The sequence below is a fragment of the Syngnathus leptorhynchus genome, chromosome 2 (genome assembly GCF_054491065.1).
Source record: "Syngnathus leptorhynchus isolate UIUO chromosome 2, UIUO_Slep, whole genome shotgun sequence".
In the NCBI taxonomy this organism is placed as follows: domain Eukaryota; kingdom Metazoa; phylum Chordata; class Actinopteri; order Syngnathiformes; family Syngnathidae; genus Syngnathus; species Syngnathus leptorhynchus.
This window is the reverse complement of record NC_141196.1, coordinates 10820509-10842896: the sequence shown is the minus strand read 5'-3', so window position 1 is coordinate 10842896 and position 22388 is coordinate 10820509. Positions and strand designations below refer to the sequence as shown.

The 22388-nt window shown below is 40.0% G+C and overlaps 1 protein-coding gene across 1 annotated transcript; it reads left to right on the top strand.

The window, feature by feature from the left end:
• Positions 1-796: 796 nt before the first annotated feature.
• Positions 797-22225, top strand: rxfp1 (relaxin family peptide receptor 1). The gene is made up of 18 exons (XM_085905590.1): positions 797-889; positions 4790-4930; positions 12907-12990; positions 13156-13261; positions 13458-13529; positions 14155-14226; positions 15098-15169; positions 15263-15334; positions 15421-15489; positions 15814-15885; positions 16201-16272; positions 16365-16436; positions 16756-16827; positions 17155-17226; positions 17709-17938; positions 19892-20302; positions 20978-21196; positions 21798-22225. Exons 1-18 carry the CDS (start codon positions 805-807, stop codon positions 22094-22096), a joined length of 2292 nt encoding a protein of 763 aa, XP_085761716.1. The 5' UTR covers positions 797-804; the 3' UTR covers positions 22097-22225.
• The last annotated feature ends 163 nt before the right edge of the window (positions 22226-22388 follow it).

The following is a 22388-nucleotide window of genomic DNA, read 5'->3' as shown; positions in this document are numbered from 1 at the left end:
GTCATTCAGCGATATTTATACCAAACATTTTCAAGAGACTGTTTCAAGTACTCACAGATGGTTTTCTCATTAGAATACTTTTTCTCCTAATACTCAGATTGTCACAATTCAAGCAAGTCAATTCCAACATACGTTGTGACCCGTTCTTATTTTCCTTATTGGAGAACAGGGGTCACGCATTTAGTATTTGAGGGATGTTTATAGGTAGAACTGATTTTTTATTTTTTTTTATTTTTAAACCTGACGTCAAAGCTATCAAGGCTGGTTTACAACGTGGAAAAATGATGCTACAAATGTCCACTCTTTAAATGCTTAAATATTTACAGTTTTTATGGGAGGCATTTATTTTTCTTTACGCGGTCTGGGGTAAAAATCTAACCTCCCTTGAAACACGGAATGAGGCCATAGGAAGCCATTTACAAAATGAATTGAATATGTTGCACATTTATTTTCCTTATCCTATCCTTATGGGCGCGTCTGTTTTTTTTATTATTATTTTAATTTACTGATTGAAGGAAAGGAAGAGGTATTTATATTTTAACAGTGAGCAGTAGTTCATGTAACTGCGGCAGGGAGAGCCTTTTTGCACGCCCCCTCCTCCAATAAAGCCATATGCCTCCACCCACTCAGGGTGTTTTGCACTTGCTCTCGTGCGTCACGGCTCGCGCTCACTCTTTCGAGTGCGCGCATCGGTTGCTGCACTCAACCAGCAGGTTGCTGCACTGGCAGTCCGAGTCACGCCGACTTGCTCTTTCCACTTTTTCTTTCCATTTTTTTTTGGGAGGTGTAACAGACAACCTGCTGATGGAGATGATCTCTTTCCCCGCAGGATATTCGTCTGGCGTGGCGCAAGTTTATGTGCTCCTTATTGTGGCTTGCGTCTTGTCCGGTCAGTTCAACTTTTCTTATGCCTTTAATTGAGGAATGTCAAAGTCATTTTTTTCCGGGCCGCATTGTAGTCATAGTTGATGAATAACTAGTTTTGAAATCAGAGACTTGTCAAAACTGTTCAAATTGTTTTAAAAGATGAATGGTAATAAAAATTGCTAGTAATATTTCTGTTTTGAAAAAGTGAAGACAATTTATAATTTTAGTCATGACACAAAGTCGATGCAAAATTTGTCTTTGCGGGCCACATAATATGATGTGACGGGACACATCTGGCCCCCGGGCCTTGAGTTTGACACCTGTGCTTTAATTGATACCTCACTCATGTTACTTTATGGTTACGTCCTAGTATCATTATCTCAAGACCCCAGATGCATTTTAAGTAAGAGTGAAACATTTTGAGCTGTTGCTTTTTACGTAAGAGTGAAACATTTTCAGCAAATTAGCCTCTTGGTTTGTTTTGCACAAAACAACCCAACGGATGGAGATGTTATTTTGCAATGCAACCCAAAGTTGGGTCAAATTGATCATCCACCTTTCTGGGTCGGTCGGTCCAATTTTTAACCCAGCTGTTTGAAGGGTGTAACAACACGTAATTGTCAAGACCTCTGCTTTTGAAAAGACATTTAGGCCTTGCTAAGTCTTTTAAGGACTATTGATTTTGCACTGTAATGAGTGATGACCACCTGCATCGCAATTACTTCGAGGCACCGCATTGAGTTCGACTAAATAGTGTATACCTCCGATAAATCCTGCTGTTCGATTGATTTTGAATGTGCAGCACTGTTATTTTAAGGCCACTCTCACATTAACTACCAATTCACTTACCCACTAATTAAACAATGAGGCGGCACCACAAAATATGCTCTATAGGTTTCAATTATAAAACTACACTCATTTTAATCATTTTGGAAATGCTGTGATTTAAAAACTGCAACTGAATCCACAACCCTAATACATACATTTGTGCTGATGCTACTACAATAAAAGTAGTGTTTTGACTCGATCTCGTGGCATCTCGGTGCTAAGGAACTATGTTTAAGTCAATCGGGGCGCTTCATTTAAGGTAGCATCTTGCTGTCAAAGTACCATGTCGACGAGAGTTGATGTCTTTCATTTTGATAAAAGCAGTGCTTTGCCACCCTAATGTGGGAATCTAGGTGCCACAAGCCAATGTTGAAGTTAATTGAGGAGCTCCCTTCAGACCAAAGTTGTGCCAAAGCAAACCACCATCTTGTGGAATGCTGGAGCCAAGGAATTATGTTGAAGTGAATTGAGGAGCTCCATTGTGACAAAAGTAGTACTTTGGAGCCATTGGGTGCCATTTGGGTATCAAGGAGCTATGTTGACGTGAATTGAGAGGTGTCATTTCAAAAAAATTGCAGCGCTGCCTTAGGAGATAGTATGAATCAATCTCATTTATCTCATTCCAGAAGCCTGCCAAAACCAACAGCTGTTTTTTTTTATTTAATGTTTTTTCACAAGAGAATTAGACTGAACTGTATTGTACTAAAAAAAAAAAAAATGTAAACACATACAGTACCCACAAACACTGAAATATCTTCTTCCTTCTCCTATTATCTATCTGTCTATTATAAGTGGATAACAAAGCAGCATCATGTTGCATTAGTGCCACCAGTTAGCATTTCGCTTCTACGTCAAGGAAACCAATGAAAACTGATAAAAGTTTACTTGCCTTCAGTTGTGGGTTAGGTTTTGTTTTTTTTGTTTTGTTTTTTTACACACCCTCAAACGTTTGCAAATTCTACAACTTATTACGACGCTTTCATCAATACAGCCAGAAAAAAGAGCGGAGATGCATCCCGCAGAGAATGTCACTCTTTGACGTCGCAATGCCGCCGATACGCCACAAGCAGCGGGATGCCGTAACAATTTCATCCTTGCTCATCCCCGAGCTTTTGAGTGCACAATTTGATGCTCTTATGGCTGCTTAATGCCACAAAGAAAGCGCGGGGGGGATGAAGATAGATGATAAGATTGCTGATGAGGTCGTTGGATGTTGAAAAGGCCAATCTTTGAAGTTTCAGACATTGCTTGGACTCTTAGCAGCAGTAATGTACAGAAACAGGCTTGTGAAAAGCTGAGCAAATATTGGTGGCGAGACCTTTAGTTGACCATAGAAATTGCTGCGTCTATAGAGTGGGAAAAAGCATTTTCAATGTAATTTTCAACTAATCTGGACATATGACTCATAAAATACAGAAGACGGTGGTGAAAATACTAATTGTAGTGACATGTTTATTTTTTCTGTGAATGAGTTTGTCATTGGGTGTAATGTAGAAAAAAAGGTGTTTTTTTTTTGTAAAATTTTAGGGAATATTTTCACTTTAAAACTTGTACAGGGTGTAGAAAAAAAAAACAGCAAGTTCAATGCAAGCTGTAAAGATTTTTTTATTTGCAATTTCAAACCTGGAAAATTCAGATCAAGAAATGACAGGTCATGAGTTGTTTTGTGGACTTGGTGATTTTGTTAGTTAGCTTAAATGGAGATGAAAAAAAAAAATACTGTTTGTTTTATTTCAGTCTTCCCAGAATTCGTATACTGGTCAACAACCTTTAACTGAAAATAAACAAAATATTGATCATTTTTCCCCCAACTATATTAAACCAGCAAAAGGAATTCTTTCTTCTTCTTTTTCCTCATGGAACATTTTAAATCTATATTTTCCCCCTCGAGTCAACAGGACATACAGCATAATGAGTCATGTAATTTTTTTAACTTATTTGACCATTCAGAGTGCTACAAGATGGCCTTTAGAGTTAATAAACTTTACAGATGGATACACACAACAATCAATACACACTTATAAAAGTAAGACTTTCCGCTCAAAGGGCAAAAAAAAATCGACGTTCAATACAAAGCGGCCTGAAAGCGTGTGAATTGTATCCACTATGGCTGGCGTGGGGGGGACCTTCGCCACTTTTGTTGAGACGGTTTGAAGAGTGAGCACATCCTAGAAAGGAAGGGAGTGCATGCAGATATTTTTACTACTGGCCTGCTTCGCCATTCTGCCAACGTTTCTAGAAGGATTTTTTTTTTCTTTCCTACATTAAGCTCTTGGGGTAGGGGCTTTTTAAAGCACACAAATTGGATGTGCAGTTTCACACTACTCTGATTTTTATACCTTTTTGCATCTTGGAACCCTCTAGGGCACAGGTGTCAAATTCAAGGCCCCGGGGCCAGATACGGCCCGCCACATCATTTGATGTGCCCCGCGAAGACAAATTGTGCATCAATTTCATGTGTCAATATGAAATTGTCTTCACTTTTAAAAATCATTTTTTTAAAATATTTGAACAGTTTTTACTTGTCTGATTTGATAACGAGTTATTTGTCAGTTTGTTTTGTAGCTTATTCTGGATATCATCTGAGGCGTTCATACATTTATTTGGGTTGACAATCATGATGGCCCTCCGAAGGAAACGATGACGACAATGTGGCCCGCGACAAAAGAGTTTGACACCCCTGCTCTAGGGAAAAAATAAAAGTTGCTTTTTTAGTCTTTAAGGAAACACCAATCTCCCTACCTCATCCTAGCTAACTATCTGGCTCCTGACCTACCTACTACCAATCTTCAACCTGTCTTCTCATCTATGTGCATTGCTTCCTAGGAGAAGTGGAATGTGAATGTGGAATATTGTTATTGAACTGATTGTTTCTGACAGCGAGGGAATCAAATCAATTGCAGTTCTGCATGACTACAGCCACAACAATCAGTCTCACTCTGATTGTTTAAGCCATTTTACTCCAATAGAGAATATTTCCTTCAATATTATTGATGTGTGTTGTATTGATACTTTGCAATCGGGTGACAAACCCCTGCTTACATACAATGCCTACCAATTAGTAACCTATCCTTCATCGCTGCTTACTTTCCAGCTGCTAACGTGACGGAAGAAGTGTCGCCCTCGTGCCCACTTGGCTTCTTCCCGTGCGGCAACCTGACCACGTGTCTGCCCCAAGTGCTGCACTGCAACGGTGCCGATGACTGTGGGAACCAAGCGGACGAGGAGAACTGCGGTGAGCCAGTTAACCCGCCACCCAACTACTTCTTTTCCCACATACAGTGTATGTGTCATCACTTTTCATCCGTGTGCTCGGATTTAACCGTAATTACCTCAGCCAAAGCTTTTGATCTCTCCTTCGCTCACATTAGTTTTCCTTCTTGTCAATCAATAAGCGGAACACTGTGCCTATGGGTTGCCAGGTAGGTAATTATACCTGAAGTAGGAGCGTGGGTGTAATAGCTAGGCAGGTTGCTTGGTATATAATTTAGTTAAGAGGCAGGTTGGTACACTAACTAGGTTAGTTGGCATAGATAGGTACATTGTTGGGTTGAAGGAGAGCTCGTAGAGTAAAGAAAACATATATTAGAGGAGACTGATGGTCAGATGGAACAAAATGGAAACTCTGGAGTATACCTAGCATTAGGGCCCAGGTTGACTGTCAGGGTTATCCTTCAGACACGACTGGCTCCTGGTTCTTATTCTGGAATTCACCACAGGAGTGGGACACATCCTTTGTTTTGTATAATGACTGATATTGACCCTACACGTATACGTTGACATTTGTCCTCTCAGTCTTTACCCTCTCTTGCCCATGACACAAAACTAACTCGGCTTTCCTGCACAGGATGTCACAGGAGCACATTATCTTCCGCTGCTTGGTAACAAGAACACAAAACGCGATCGATTGTCTCTATAAGGGGGTAAACCTGTATTATCTTCAGGTTTCGCCAGATGCTCATATGGAGGTGTGTTTAGTTTGTAGCAGTGGCAAAAAAATAATTGGAACAAATGATACTCAGCTGTCTCTCTGGAGGTTTCGCATCAATGTCTATCAAGTAATAACGTAGATTATTATTTAGACTAAAGGCAGCATTGACTTGTCAACAACAAACGATATCCTGGTGACTTAGCGCCATGGAATTTGGTGGGAATGTTTATTATGAGTAGACCCACAAAAATAGTCTTAAAAAGACATGCTCAAAAAGAAACAGGTGGGAATATGCAAGATGACATCAAGCATTAAAAAACAGTAACATGCCCGGAAAGACACAAGAAGTTCACCATTTTATTTTCGAGCAGCCATTTTAGTCTTTCTCTGAATGCAACTCTTATGAACTCTTAATGGAGTAACTTCATTATTTTGAGAATTCAGCATACAAACCCAGTTTGAATGAACAAATGTGAAATGATGAATAGATTTCCATAAATCTTCTGAAAGCCTTGCCCAGAGTAACAAAAGGCGTCTGTTATTTTTAGGCTTAATTTGTACTCTAAATTCAGCAAATTCATTAAATTCAATAAATTCCTTCAATGTTGAAATTTCCTCCCCTAAACCTTTACTTATCGATGTGAAATTTGGTTGGCCTGTCAGTCATGCATGGATCCACCAAAAAGCACCAACAAGCCATTCCCGAAAAGGCACCGAAGGCTAATTATTCTTCCCCTTAGTTAAAACAATGTCAGTGCAGTTAAATGAAGGTTTGATCATACCAGTGAATTAATTACGCTTGTTGAATTTCCCCGCCTACGGCATGAAAGGCCAATTATACCTCCCAAATGTGATGAATGTGGAGCTTTTTTTTTTTTTCCTCACTGACCTTTAAGTAGTGATGATGATTAATTTTTGCAAGGTGGTGTCATGTGCAAAGCCACGTTTGATCTCGCAATCTATGTAACCTAGAGCTGCACGGATAGATCCAAGAATCCATAGAATCGATACTAATGTGAGTACAGAAACTTCTACGTATGAATGGCTATACTTATGAACATTTAGAGATACGAACGGGAGCCTGGAGATTTTTTTTTTACCTCTACTTACAAAATAAATTCGATATCCAAACCAGTGAGCGATTGTCAGAGCGTCAGGTGACGTTGTGACGTGTGCGTGTCTCGACCCTTCATTCGGCCAGCTCCAGTGTTCCTGTGTGCGAGTTAGCATATTGGAAAGTTCTTCTATAGTTCCTCCGTAGTGTTATAGTCACTCCTAAGAAAGCTACTGCAAATAACGTCGAGCATAGTTAGAAGAGGTTGTATCGAATGTAGGAATTAAGCAAACTGTATATGATTTGCTGTTTACTTCTATAGCAATTTGTCACATCTTTCAAGGTAAAGCTCTTAAACATTAATTTTATATTTGACCTTCATTCTAAAAATTGCTTCAACCTACAAACCGTTCTACCGATGAACCAGATTACGGAACAAATTAAGGTCGGAAGTAGAGTTTTCACTGTATTGGTCGAGTCCAAACATCCAGCATCCATTAATTACATTTATTTCTGTGATTTCTTACACACACACACACATACACACACACACACACACACACACACACACACACACACACACACACACACACACACACAGTATAGCTTGACGTGACATTTTGGTTTGACATTTTCACACCTGAAGTCATCAAAATGTATTTATGAACCGCTTGTTTGGGGCATTGCTTGCTTTAAGTTCCATTTTCATACAGGGAAATGTATTCTAAAAATCAACTCATTTAAGAATCCATCCATCCTTGGTCTTCACTAAGTGAAAACCCAAATATTCACCGTACTTTCCATGGACTTCAGTAAGTGAAAACCCAAATATTCACCGTACTTTCCATGGACTGCTCTGATTTCCATGGGGGGCTTTGAAGTCTGCTGTAAATTCCGCAATTACGGATTCCTGAAGGGACGTTTTGTTGTTCTTACTGCCTTGATTTTTGTCTCCAGTAAGTTTGAAAAAAGAAAATCAATACAGTACATTGAAGAAAAACAACAGTTTTGCCTCCACCTTTGTCTTCTCAAAGAAAAAAAAATGGCTCTGTTAGGAGAGGATAAGCAAGTTAAATCAACAAATGAACGAACAAATAAACAGCTGATGACTTTCTATGCCTTCAAAGTCTTCAGTAGCATTCTTCATAGGCTATTTGAAGTGGCGTACCTACTGTCACTTATTTGTATCTCACCTGTATATCGCCACAGTGACTCACACAAAAGACAGCCGGGGTTTTATTTTAGGGCGCATTTTGATTTTGACCTAACATGCTGCGACAAAAGATCACGCCGTGGTGAGTCTCCCCCATCCAAAGACGCTCAGGGGGTCTAACCAAGCCCACTCAAATTAATCCCGTAATGTGTGCGGACACCTGCTGCTCACTTGAATCTGGTCTTTGGAATTGCTGTGCTAATGTTCCCAGAGAAAAGCAGCAATGGCGCAATGAGGTCGATGAGGCTTTACGGTTATTCATATTTTCATGTCATTGAGGTCCAACGATACTTGCAGGGGGTTGTGGATTCGGTCGATTCGCATCTGATTGGGGGCTTGCCCTTGATGGTTAGATAAACATGCATGTACAGTGAATGTAGTTACTAGAACTCCATCCATCCATCCATCCATTTTCTGAACCGCTTTGTGTGCTGGAGCCTATCCAAGCCGTCATCGGGCAGCAGGCGGGGGACACCCTGAACCGGTTGCCAGCCAATCGCAGGGCACACAGAAACCGGAGTACCCGGAGAAAACCCACGCGGACACGGGGAGAACATGCAAACTCCACACGGGGAAGGCCGGAGGTGGAATCGAACCCGCACCTAACTGTGAGGCGGACGTGATACCCATTGCGCCACCGAGCCACCCTGGGCTCATTTGATAAAAAAAAAAAAAAAAAAAAAAAAAAAAAAGAATGTTTTTCATCTTTAGAAGATATGTACTGTATGCTACATTCACTAAGGACTTTTATCTTTGATGTTGGCCAAATGTCATTGGAGACTATCTGGTCTTTGACGTTTAAAAAGCATACGTGATAGGGCAATTGAATATTTGAAATGTCTTTGATCTTCACAGAAACTACACTAGGTTTGTCCAAGATTGAAAAATCTTTGAAGTTCTTAAACATTTATATTTGAGTAGCTGCACAGGAAAAGACTGTAAATGTTTTTTTTTTTTTAGATATTTACAAGATGTTATATTCATTGAAGACTGAAAGAAATGGTCTTTGATATATACAAGGATTAGTTGAGGCAATTGATCCTTGACTGAAGTGTCTTTGATGCTTACAAGAGCATGTACGTTTCAATGGGTTTTTTGAAAAAAAAAAGACAGTAATGTTCTTTGACTTTCTTTGAAGTATTAGGTAATATCAAAGACACGTTAACCCTTCAATGGAACCAAAATGTTTTCAAAAGCATCAAAGACAAATCAAAGGCTCTCATGTCTTATTAATTTGTTTACAGAGATACTGTATGCTCTGGTTTCGTTGAGACTCAAACTTTACGGCCAGGAAAATACACTTTCCTAACATCAATCCTTTTTTTTTTTTTTTTTTTTTTTTGTTCCTTGGAGTTTTCAAATTTCATGTAATGTATGTAAGTATGTCATGTAAGTCGAGTTCATGGTAAGGCTGAGTTGAAAGCTACTTTTGCCATCTGGAACATCCCTACTGTGATTCCACCGTCTTGACCTGCTAAACCCACATGGTAATTGATATGGGCGCATGGCCCCCCGAGGCGTCGGGCAGCTCTTTTCATAATTTTTGAAAAAGATGGCATCGGTCGAAAGTGAATCTACGATGAAGATTCATCTGATTATCCACAGCCCGAGGAATGATCACATTTCAGTGAGAGGGGCAGGTGCTCGGCGAGGAAGCCGTGAATGTTTTATCTGCACTCATTTTCACTCGCTTTCACGTGTTTTTCTGAGAAATGGATCGCAGTGGTTGTACGTGTGTGTGCGTGTGTGCGTGTGTGCGTGTGTGTTTGGGGAGGCTGTTATCAAGTGGAATGAGTTTTTGTGCAAAATAGAAATCGTGTTTTCATGCCAGCGCTACTGCAGATAATCCACCTGCCCTCTTTGTTTCCAGTTATTGGTTTGGTGCGTCAGCCTCTTTGTGCTTTTATATCTTTAGAATTTGATGAGAAAGTGAACATCTAAAAAGTGGAAATTTGGAGAAAAATTAGCTCATCAATCAGATGCAGAAAAGAAACCATCCAAAAGTTCTCAATGCTTAAACTTTCAAGACGTCTGACGTCATTATGAATATTAAAAATGATGACGACTTTAAAAAGAGGCAGCCGTCCATGCCAAACAAATCTGTCTGTCAGAGGTAATAACCTTTTTTTTTGTTTTATGTGTCCTTCCGACGACAGATCTGGATTGAGTATTCCATGGTGGTCTGATCCATCTCAGTTAGAGGATTAATCAGGTCTCAGTGTGAAGCGAATCAGTGAAGTGAAGTCTTTGACAGAACCGGGACGATAGAGTCTTGTCATTAATGTTTGAAGAAAAAAAAAACATAGGTTGATTGAAGATGCCGTTTCTGATAAGGGCAACAACCGAAATTAAAGCCTAGCAATATATTCAGATTATAATCAAGAAGAAAAAAATGACAACAAAAAACATGCTTCTTTGTTCTCCCTGCAGATGCGGCCGCATAGCGGTCGGTACCTTTTTATCACACTTTCAGTAAAGGCAAGCACTTGTTTTTGCAGCACTTGTCCATCAATATGGAAATGAAGATGTGCGCCTTGGCCATCGGGCCGCCGAAAGACATTAAAGGCAGCAAGAGGGAATACAGATCGGCAAAGTTCTTTTTAACTTTGAACAACTTAAAGCGCTTGTGATCGGAAAGCAGAACAATGGGGCAAAGCGGGCTCTGGGATTTTTTTTTTATTACTTGCAGGCTACTCCATCTTTTGGTGCTTTTACAGCGAACCCGCACATGTTAAAAGTTCACCATTAGGGCTGATTTTTCTTCTGTTGAAAATTTAGCCCAACTGAATTTGTAACGATATACGATATACTCTCAAATGTATTCTACGTGAGGTTAGTCTAAAATCGAGGCAAATGAACCTTGAATGTATATGAAAGACAGTACCGAAGGACCGAAATTTGGAGCCATTTGACAAAAGCATTGTATGACATTCACTTCAATATGAATAATTTTTCACCCTATTCAGCACTGACAAATTCAGATCCGTTTTTTGTTTGAACTTCACGCTTGATTATTATTTGTTTGGTGTTTTTCCATTATTCTTAGGCGGGTTAAAGGTTATTTTAATTATTATGTTCCTGCTAAGTGGAGGCACCAGGTCTAAAATTATTATTTCACTGAATCACTTGTTTGTCAGAATAAAATGATTTAGTTGTTCATAACACCCCATCAACAAGAGTGTTAATACCTAAGCTTCACGAAACGGGTGTTACGGAATGTTAATTCATGTTTGAAATGCTTAGGAATGCAATGAAATACATTTGACCTGAACACGTTCCTTTACACATTTGCATTAAGTAATTAATCCAACCTAATTTCTGAGTGCTTGAAATAATTAAAAAGTAAAAGCATAATTTAAAAAAACCCAGTTGCACTTAATTAATTGTTTACATGAGTTCAAGGTCAAATATTAGATTGCTTGTTTACCTCTCACTTCACCAACTGTATTGTTTTTAAAAATAACACAAGAGTGACACTCTACTTTTGTTTTTGCCAATGGAATGATTTAGCCCAGTCCCGTACATTTGCAAGAAAGCAAACGCAGTGTATTTGAGTATTTCAAAAACCATTTAAAATCATCCAATGAACCTGACATACATATACATGTTTTTGTTCACATCAAAAAGAATTCCGTTATTCAGTACATTTCCATGCCTTTCACATCTTTGTAATCTGCATCCATACAAAGTACAAATAAATTAGTATGCATGTGAATGTTGGGATACAAGATTCAATTTACATGGGCTTTGAGATCACCGCAGCGATAAATAAGAAGATAAAACCTTTACATCTCCAGGGAAGAAATTTCAGCGAGGCAAAGCCATTGTCTTCACCGCATTCAGATTATCTTTAGATGCAATGATTATGCATGCCTTGCATCATGGAGAGAAAAAAAATACCAGAAGATCTCTGTGAGTTAACGATACAAGCAATGCCATTGCTGTATCAAACATGCAAAATTCCCGGTGGCGAGCAAATATCTTGAAATATTGCGCTCATTGTGCGTTTTTCCACATTTTTCCACGGCTCGCTTCAAGGAGATTCATTCTTTGGGAAAAAATGCCTTTCTTGTCAAAGCGTAGGCTATTGTATGAACCACAAAAGAGTAAAGCAATCAAAAAGTACCACAAATGCTTTTGAAGAATGATTCACATTTCAAATGGAGTAAGTCTGAGTTTGGGAGCAAATTGAAATGAAACCGTCGTAATGTTCCTACATATACAATTTGTGACTTTTTGGATGGTGACATCTTTCAAATTTTTTTTTTTTTTCCTTGGCTCGATAAGGTTTTTGAAGGATTGTTCCAAGGGGTTCAACAGGGTTCACCTGAGAGGGGATATTAGGCACAGCACCTCCCCCCCCTCAAAAAGAAAATAAAGGACTGTATATGTTTGCAAAGATTGAAGCCAATTTCAATCGAGAAAAAAAAGAAATCCAACACATTATTGGATCTCTCGTCATTCATTGAGTCCCTGTGGCAAAAGCACAAATCAAATTGAAAAGCCTTGCTCTGGGCTGTGATTAATTGTTGGCAGATAGGAAATGAAGGACAGGCACCTGATGAATGTGAATAGCGTGATGGGTGACACACTCGATCAAAAAGCCAAGAAGAAGACAAAAGAAGAAATAACAGCAGACAGTGATTTCTATTGATGCTCACCTTGAACTACAGTTACCCTCTATACAATATGGTAGAAGATCATTTTGTATTCAGACATGTTCTGCATCAAAGAGCATTTAGAATCTTTCGTAATGCTTACACATGTATTTGTCAACATAAAAGACTCTTCTATTGAACTGGGCTTGTAAACGTAGAAGATAAATTAGTCTTCACAGACCCTAACATGAGTTTTACATTTAAAAAAAAAACAACCTCTTAACAGTTTAAAGATTTTGTGTAAATTTAGTTAACATCAAATACCTGTTTGCAGTTGTTGGAGAACTTGACACCAAAAAGCATTTGACGTTTTTTGAAAATTAAAAATGATGGAATGGGTCTCATCCTTCCTCAGGAGATAACAACGGATGGCCGCATCTCTTTGACAAGTACTTTGGAATGCCGAGCCACAGTGACAGAACAAAGTCCAACATGTGCCGTGAGTTCTTTTCTTTTTTTTTCGCCTCGCTTTGTTAAATTCAAAATACACAGTTTTATATTTGTTTGCGTTGAAATGCATTGAAGACTCCATAAGTGCTAACAACCCTGGTTCCTCCTTTATCACACATGTGATTGCTCTGACCCCAATTCTCCCTCCCACCAGTGCTTGGCCTCATTCCCGACCTGTGCCAGTGTCGGGATCTGGAGCTGGACTGTGACGACGCGCAGCTCCGAGACGTGCCGGTGGTGGCTGTGAACGTCACCATGATGTGAGTAAGGAGGGCTCGCTGTTAATTGCTTTGAAGACCACACGTGCCTTCTAAAATCGAACTTGACATGTTGTGTACCCACCCATCAAATATCCTGCTTTGCTTTTGATCAAATCCCCTTTCGGTATAGATTTGCGACATGTGAGCTGCCACGGTCTTGTGCGTACAGTGATGTGCGCATGTCTCGTGTTATCAGGTCCTTGCAGAGGAACTATCTGCAGAAGCTGAAAGCAAACGCTTTCTTCATTTACCAGAACCTGCAGAAACTGTGAGTTTTCCATTGCACAAAAATTGTTCCAAGCAGGTCCATTTCAGCCCTAAACTGCGAGACCATCTGGATTTGCCAATTGGGTGATAGGAAACTAATAGCATTAAATATTCACAGACAATGTTTCTTTAATTTTTCACATTCTATGTTACATCCCAAAATGTGATAGATTGATTTTTCCTGAAAATTCTTCCATGCAACACCCCATAATGACAATTATTAAACGACAAGTACAGCCTTTGCTCAATGACCCTGACTGTAATTCTGGCAGAAATTGCCGCCTGCAGCCATTTTCAGTTCTCTCCAAAGAGCTGATTCAATTGGATTGTCATCTGGGCTCTGGCTAGGCCACTCAAAGATAATCACGGAGTTGTCCCAAAGCCAATCCTTGCTTGTCTTGTCTGTGTGCTTAGAGTCATTGTTGATGTGTGCTGGTTTCTACCTGGCCAAAGACCAAATTTTCCTCCTCATATGTGATAATCCTTTACGAGACTTTGAAAAGAATGAATTGATTCCGTTGTGGAATGAGGCTGTAACGTAAAAAAAATAATTTCCAGATACACTGTTCATGTGAGCGGTTGCTCGTACATCTTGTATTTTGGTTTGTGTGTGTGTGTTTCTTAAGATATCTGCAACACAACGAGATTGAAGAGGTCAGCCCAACTGCTTTCAGAGGACTGTACAATCTCACCAGGCTGTAAGTTTCATCGTATCGCATGAAAAAACAATTCCGGGGACATTGTTAAAGACTGAAGAGTTGAGATAAAAATCCACCCAAGACAGTTTCACTGATGGAAACGGAATTGACTTGGCATGTCATTTATGAAGAGATGCACAAAAAAAGTCATGAGGTGTCTGTCTGAAAGTGAACAGAAAGTTTGCAATTCTGCTTGAAAGTAACTTTTTACGGTGAATTCCAGAACTCGTATTTTGATGATGTCCTCTCAGAGAGAGAGAAAAAAAAACATCCCCAAGTTTTTCAAGCATGTCTTGTTTGATTGTTTGCATTTTTGTGAGCATAAACTTTCAGAAAAAACATGAACATTTAGTTTTCGAATATTACCTCTGAGTCTCGACATTTTGAGTGCACATATCTCAAAGACCCATGCCTGAACTTGAACAGAAAGTTGGTCATTTTTGGTTGAAGCAGCCATTTTGGCCTTGATTTCAGGAATTTCTCATTCTTTTCACAAGCAAACCCTTTTTGAGGTGCCTCAATACTGACGAAACTTGTTACAAATGTGTGTCTATCCTGATGAGAATTTAAAAAAAAAAAAGCAGTCGGCTCCAGGGCTAGTTTTTATTTAATTTACAATACGTTGCGTGCCACAACACTACCTTTGAGTTAATAGGAAAAAACAATCACCTTTAATTGTGTTTTTCACATTTATTTCAAAGATTAACAGCAGGGCTTTTCTCCCACAGAATAAATTATGACAAATAAAAATAAAAGCAGGGAGTGTTCATGCTTCTATGGTATAGTAGAGGCCAGAGATTTCTTAAAGAATGCTTGAGGATTACATTTCAAATATAATCTTATGTTATTTCTTGATGTATTTTTTTTGTAGATATCTGAACTACAACCGCATTTCCATGCTGATGCCCGGTGTATTCAGGGACCTGCATAAACTGGAGTGGTTGTATGTCCGCTGAATGTTGAATAGCACTCATTCCCTTCCACTACTTTCTAAACACTCAACGATACAATCAGACAGACAAATTATGTGTTGTAGGATCTTGGAGAACAATAACATACATCACATCTCGTCCAACGCTTTTTCAGGGCTCAACTCACTGGTCTTGCTGTGAGTTCCTTTCTTTTGTACTGACCCTGGAAAGCATCATTAAGTATGACAAGTTGAAATATGTGTGTCCTCACTTTGATTGACAGGGCTTTGCTGAACAACACTCTGACAAAGCTAGATGACATTTGTTGCGAGATGGCCAGGCTCAACTGGCTGTAAGTACAAAAAGTCATCATCACACTGTCTGCCACAAGTTGGGTGGGAAATTGACTTTTTTTGCTAAGCCGCCACAATATCAGAAAATGCAATAAGCTGAATGTGTACGAAATAAAAGATGAATCGGAGACAGTTGTGGCCAATTATCATCAGTTAAATTCCTTAATAAAATCAATGTACTAACCCAGAGAGAGAGAGAGAGAGAGAGAGAGAGAGAGAGAGAGAGAGAGAGAGAGAGAGAGAGAGAGAGAGAGAGAGAGAGAGAGAATACTACATACTATATGCAGTATTTAGTCATATGTGCATCCTATTTTTTTTTTTAGGGATTTGGAGGGAAACTTGATCGAGACCTTGGAGAATGTGTCCTTCTACTCCTGCAGTATGCTGACAGTCTTGTACGTAATGTTGAGGTTTATCGTTAGGGCATATTTCAAAATTAATGATGTGTGGGCCTTTGAAGCGCCTTGAGACGCTTTAGTAGTTATTATAGGATTTACATATACAAATACATTTGACTTGATTTGCTTACAAGTGGAAAGTTCACACTCAGTCGATTGCACATATTTTTTTATTAATTAATTAAAGTACATATTTACATCACTTTTTATTATACATATTTGTTATATTGGAAGTATTTTTCCTTCTATTATCTGTTAATGTTTTTATTTTATTTATTATGACAAATCCTCCTTATGGTTTTTATTGTTAAGGGTTCTCCAGCGCAACAGGATCAGCTACATACATGAGCAAGCCTTTTCGGTTCTCCAAAAGCTTGGAGAGTTGTAAGAGTTTGACTTTTAGTCGTCATTAAACATATTCTTAATGTTTTATTATTTATTTGATGTTACATGGGTTTCTTTTTTTTTATACACAGGGATCTGTCGAGCAACAGACTGATGAAGATCCCACTTAATCTCTTTTTCCCTCTTGGGGATTTGCTTCAACTGTGAGTTTTATCTGTGTGTATTGGGTTATCTAATACATTCTCTCTGTCAAAGACAATTTCTTAGCAACTTGAAATTTGGTAGTAATGTCAATCATGAGTATACGCACAAAAAAAAGTCATAGCCATCTGAAGGTCTCTTAATTATAATTCAACCCAAGGCCTGTTTAACTTAGAAATGTGACATTTTAAATGCCTTTCAAGTCTCTCAACCTCGGTGGGCATGTTTCCATACCCAACTGCATTAGTTTGCTACTCTGTATTAAATGTCACAGATAGTAGCACCACTAGCTAGATCTGGAGACCTTGTTTTATTTTACAGAAACATTTCGTACAATCCCATCAAAGAGCTGCAGGTGGACCACTTTGACAAGCTACTTAAACTAAAGTCCTTGTAAGTATGAGCGTTGTGCTTTGTCTAACACACGCACGCACGCACACACACGCACGCACGCACGCACGCACGCACGCACGCACGCACGCACGCACACACACACACACACACACACACACACACACACACACACATTTATAGTATATAATATATATATATATATATATATAAACACTACAGTCACTTAGAAATGTCTTTATTTTTAAAATAAAATTGCTATTTTGTCAACGTGGCAAACTTTAAACTAATCAGGAATACGTTCAATACATTGATGCTTGCGTCTGTTTGTCTCTAAATCATGTCTCCGTGTGTTTTTCTTTTCTCCAGAAGCATCGAGGGTATCGAAATTGCCAACATCCAACGACGAATGTTCGAGCCTCTTAAATACTTGACCCACATGTGAGTTTGAAGCCGTTCTCACTTGCTCATCTGTACAAAATTTCCACCAATCGGGAGAGTAGGAAGACAATGTAATCGAGGGGGTCACCACTTCAGGTCCTTGAGCGCTCCTATCCACAATGTTTTAGATATATTTGTTAGTATTTTTTTATTTTATTTTTTTATCTCCTCAACAAATCCAAAGTGGCCTGTGAGCGTGACATTTTTTACTGAATGGTATTTGAGCGAGAATGTTTCCCAGACATGTTATTAATTAAGTAATTGAGCTACAGCTCCATGGATGACTTTTGTGATGTTTAAAATTAGGAAAAATAATTGAAACGCAAATACTCAATCTTTCCAGTACATCACTCAAAATCTCACCACAGGAAATGAATATACTGCGACAAAAGGCTGCCTAATTATTTTTTATTTATTATTGTTGTTTATTTATGTTTTGCGTAATTAACTAGAACACGTGTGTGCCCGCATGTGCTTGGCAGCTACTTCAAAAAGTTCCAGTACTGCGGCTATGCGCCTCACGTGCGCAGCTGCAAGCCCAACACGGACGGCATCTCGTCCTTCGAAGACCTGCTGGCCAACATCGTGCTGAGGGTCTTTGTCTGGGTGGTCTCGGCCACCACTTGCTTCGGCAACATCTTTGTCATCTGCATGCGCTCGTACATTCGCTCCGAGAACAAGCTACACGCCATGTGCATCATCTCCCTCTGCTGTGAGTTGCCATGTCAATTATGGATTATGATAAGGCTGTGTTATACAAGGATATTACGTAATTAAAGATATTCATTTCTATATATGTTACAAAAGGAATCACTTCTGGGCAGATTATTCATCACCTACAAGACATTTGATCCAGATCTGATCTTATGGGGAGTGGAAGGAAAGAGTTCAATTAGAACAGCAGACATACATTTTTGGAAAATTCCTCCCAGGTTAAAGCTAACCTTTTATTTTGGGCTAAGGGAATATATATTGAGCAATTGGTTTTTCAAAGAGGTCTTTAATGATGTTTTATCACAAAGACATCAGTTCGGCAAATTACCGCCTCGTGAGGATGAAGCGGTTCAGAAAATGGATGGATGGAATTGCCCTCCCCCCAAAAAAAGTCAAAAATAAACGTTTTTCACTGTCACGCCCACAGCTGTACATTTTTAGCAGAATGCTAGATTTGTGTGATTATAGCACAGAATAACCCTCTGAACTGTTATTTGTTCAGCCTCCGATAATGCAGATTATCATCACGCTTAGCCATTTGTGCCCAGAGAAAGAGATCAAGCCTGTGTGGGATTTACACTGGTTTATTTGACAGCTCATTTATGTCATTGTCAACCATTCAATTTCCTTGTCAGTCTCAGCGTTTTTGTTTTTCAGTCGCAAGCCAAACTCATCTGGATAGAAATCATAATCACAGTAGCATTTGTACAGAATGACAATTTCAATCATGAAGGTGGTTTGCAAAAATCACAGCATTCTTGTGATTTAAATTGTATATACATTTTTCTGTGCTTAAATTGCAGAAGCAGTTGCACAACGGCATAAGTCACAGTGGTTATTTATTTCAAATAAATACAGAAAGATGACTTCTGGAAACGATTTCGTTGCATTTCCCAGAGAAAATTGAGTTCTTTGTCGCATCGAAATATTTTGCATCATCTTGTACAATAACATGCTAGACAATTGTTCATGCTTCTATATAAAACTCACTATGGGGGCTACAATTGTTTTAGATATTAGCTTTTGAGACAACTATAAAAGGGTCAGACCTGCTTCGGAGGTGAAGCAGCATGTGGATGGCACTGGAATATACTTGGCTAGATAATTGACTTTGTGGGTATTTTCTGATTTCTTTCCCCTCAACATTTACATACATCACTGTCAACAGACTGACTGTATATTAAATATGTTTCAACGACAAACTTAGGACTTTTTGCATTTGTAAAATAGTTTTGGTTTTGATATGATCAACCCTAATTAACCCCCTAGTTTTGATTTTGTGGGTCTTGTGGGTCCTATAAGATATACTCGACCCTAATTAACCCTTACGCACCACCACTGCACACGCACACGCACACACACACACACACACACACACACACACACACACACACACACACACACACACACACACTAGGAAAGAAATCCTAACTCCACCTGTGGTGGAAGGTGCCGTGGTGGTCGTGAGAAACGTTTGTGTAACGTGCTGCATTGTGTGCATGTCTGGTTTCTTCTCTCTTGGTGTTTCCCAGTTTTTATCACACCAATTTCCACTAAATGCATTTCGTTGTTTATCTTAGCCCTTTCCCCTCCTCCATATCATTTCATGCCGTACCTTTGACATACTCAGTTTTATCTTATCTCCATCATTACATTTCCCAGCTTATTCTTTTTCACTCTGTCTTTGAAGGAAAAAAAGGGCCAGCATTAGCACATCCGGTTTAGACCATTTTAATAGCTTCCCCTATTTCCTTGACATTTCTTGTTACTACATTATACGCCATATGGGGGTTTGATGTGTGTTGCCAGCGAGAAGCCATCAGTTGGCTGACAATGGCAAGACGTTCTTCACAGGTTTCAACAACGTGCCATTCGAATCCAATAAATCGAACGAATGACTTCTACGTGCTAGAGATTACTGGTGAATACTCATCCCACATTCCCTTGTCAGGCGCAGATGGGTTGATGGGCGTCTACCTGTTCATGATCGGGGCGTACGACCTGAAGTTCCGCGGCGAATACAACCGACACGCCCAGGCCTGGATGGACAGCGGACAGTGCCAGGTGATCGGCTCCCTGGCCATGCTGTCCACCGAGGTGTCGGTCCTGCTGCTCACTTACCTGACTCTGGAGAAGTACATCTGCATCGTGTACCCCTTCCGTTACCTGACGCCAGGTTGGCGCCGTACCGTGACGGTGCTCCTGGGCATATGGGTGTTCGGCTTCATGATGGCATTCCTGCCCCTGGCCTTCAAGGGGCTTTTCCGGAACTTCTATGGTACCAACGGTGTGTGCTTCCCACTGCACTCGGAGCAGCCCGAGACGCTCTGGGCGCATGTTTACTCCATCGTCATCTTCCTGGGTGAGTGTGCTTAGAGGTAGGAGTTGGAGTTCAAGGATTGATGTTGAGGTTCATTTATAACAGTAGAGCGGGTCGAGATTTGAAGAGTTATGGGTTTAAGGGAATAGTGCTCTTTGTGTTTTAACTTTGTTTTAATGTCGAAGGATTTCAGAGTTTGGGTTACGATTAGTTAGGGGTCAGGCAGGCTTTTAAAGACACAGGGGTGTCAAACTCATTTTAGTCACGGGCCGCATTCTTGTCATAGAGGGCCATTCTGACTGTCAACCCAAATAAATGTGTTACGCCTCATATTATATTCAGTATAAGCTTCAAAACAAACCGATGAATAACTAGTTTTCAAATCAGAGACTAGTAAAAACAGTTCAAATATAAAAAAATAAATAAATAAAGTGAAGACAATTTGCAAATTTTGTATATGTGGCAGGCCGTATCTGGCCCCAGGGCCTTGAGTTTGACACCTGTGCTTAAAGGAGTTTCCCTATTAGGGTTAAGTATTAGTGGTTGGTTAAAGGTTAAGGTTTTAGAAGTTGGAATTTCAAGAGCTTTGTGTTCTGGCTTTGATCAATCCTTTATCTGTCCTCTTGTTCCTGTCACAATTCCGGCTCATCAAATAAGATTTGACTGCGATCATTGGTGATTTTATGGGGTGTCTCTTGTCTGCACTGCTCCCTACAGGTTTGAACCTTGTAGCATTCCTGATCATCGTCCTGTCATACGCCAGCATGTTCTACAACATCCAGCGCACGGGTACGCAGACCACCAAATACAGTAACCACATCAAGAAGGAGGTGACCATCGCCAAACGCTTCTTCTCCATCGTCATGACAGACTCGCTTTGCTGGATCCCCATTTTCGTCCTCAAGATACTGTCCTTGCTGCAGGTGGAGATTCCCGGTATAGTATACCGCAGTTTTAGGAATTAAAGGGTACTACATAGGTGGGGTTTTTTTTTGTTTTTTTTTCTAAAGGTTGCAGTGTTCAGCATTCATGTTAGGTGAGATGAGGATTTTTAAGGATTGCTTGAATGGCCTTAGAAGATATTGTTTGGGTTTAATGATAATTTGAGGTTTTAATGGTTACAGTTAGTGTTGTAAGGGTCCATGTAAGTTCTTTTTTATTTATTTTTTAAGGATAAGTGTTTTGTGTGGTGTTTGGGTAATGCGTTTTAAGGATTAGCGCAAGTGCTGTTTGGCAGATGTGTGCCTTGAGTGTCCTAAAGGGCCTCAGTTCCTTTTCAAGAACCACTTTCAGTGTGTTTGCATGGGTTAGGGGTGTAAGCTGGAGTGCTGATTTATTACCTGGCATGCTTCTTAATGAGAACCCCTATTGGGATGTGGTGGATTCATTATGTGGCTAAATTGCTTTTGAGTGAAGTGCCTAATTAAAGGTATCCTCCAAAGCAAACAGCATAATGACCACATGGGGCGATAGGTAAGTCCATATTTATAATCCTTAATTAGCTTTTTGTGCCACCTCCTTTCTTTTGCCCCTGTAGGCACGATTACCTCATGGGTGGTCATTTTCATCCTGCCCATCAACAGTGCCCTTAACCCCATCCTTTACACCCTGACCACCCGTCCCTTCAAGGAGACCCTGATGCAGGTGTGGGCCAACTATAGGCAGCGTAGGCCGGTGGTAGCAAGTCACCCCATCCATCAGCCTTCGCTCACCTGGCAGGAAATGTGGCCACTGCAGGACTCCGGTCCAGCGGAGGGACGTCATAGGGATGGGACCGAGGCTAATCCCGCCAAGCTAGTCAGCCACGTGGAAAATGACACCGGCGTTCCCGTGTGAATCCGCTACGGAGTCAGCGGCAGTGCGCTCGATTGGAAATGAACTGGTGGCGCGCTGACCTCGTTCGTCTAAGGTTGAGCAATCCTGATCATGTGGCAAATTTGCAAGTTGACTTGAACAACACATCCTACGTTGGTACCTTCCAAACATGACAGCAAGTCAGCAAAACATCAGGGAAAAAAAGCAGTGTGATAGCCAGCATGAGTCTTTTTAGCGACTCCTATCACAGCACAGCTAGTTCATGGTTCATCGTTTTATGTTCTTTTTTAATCTTCTTCTTTCAGCTGCTACG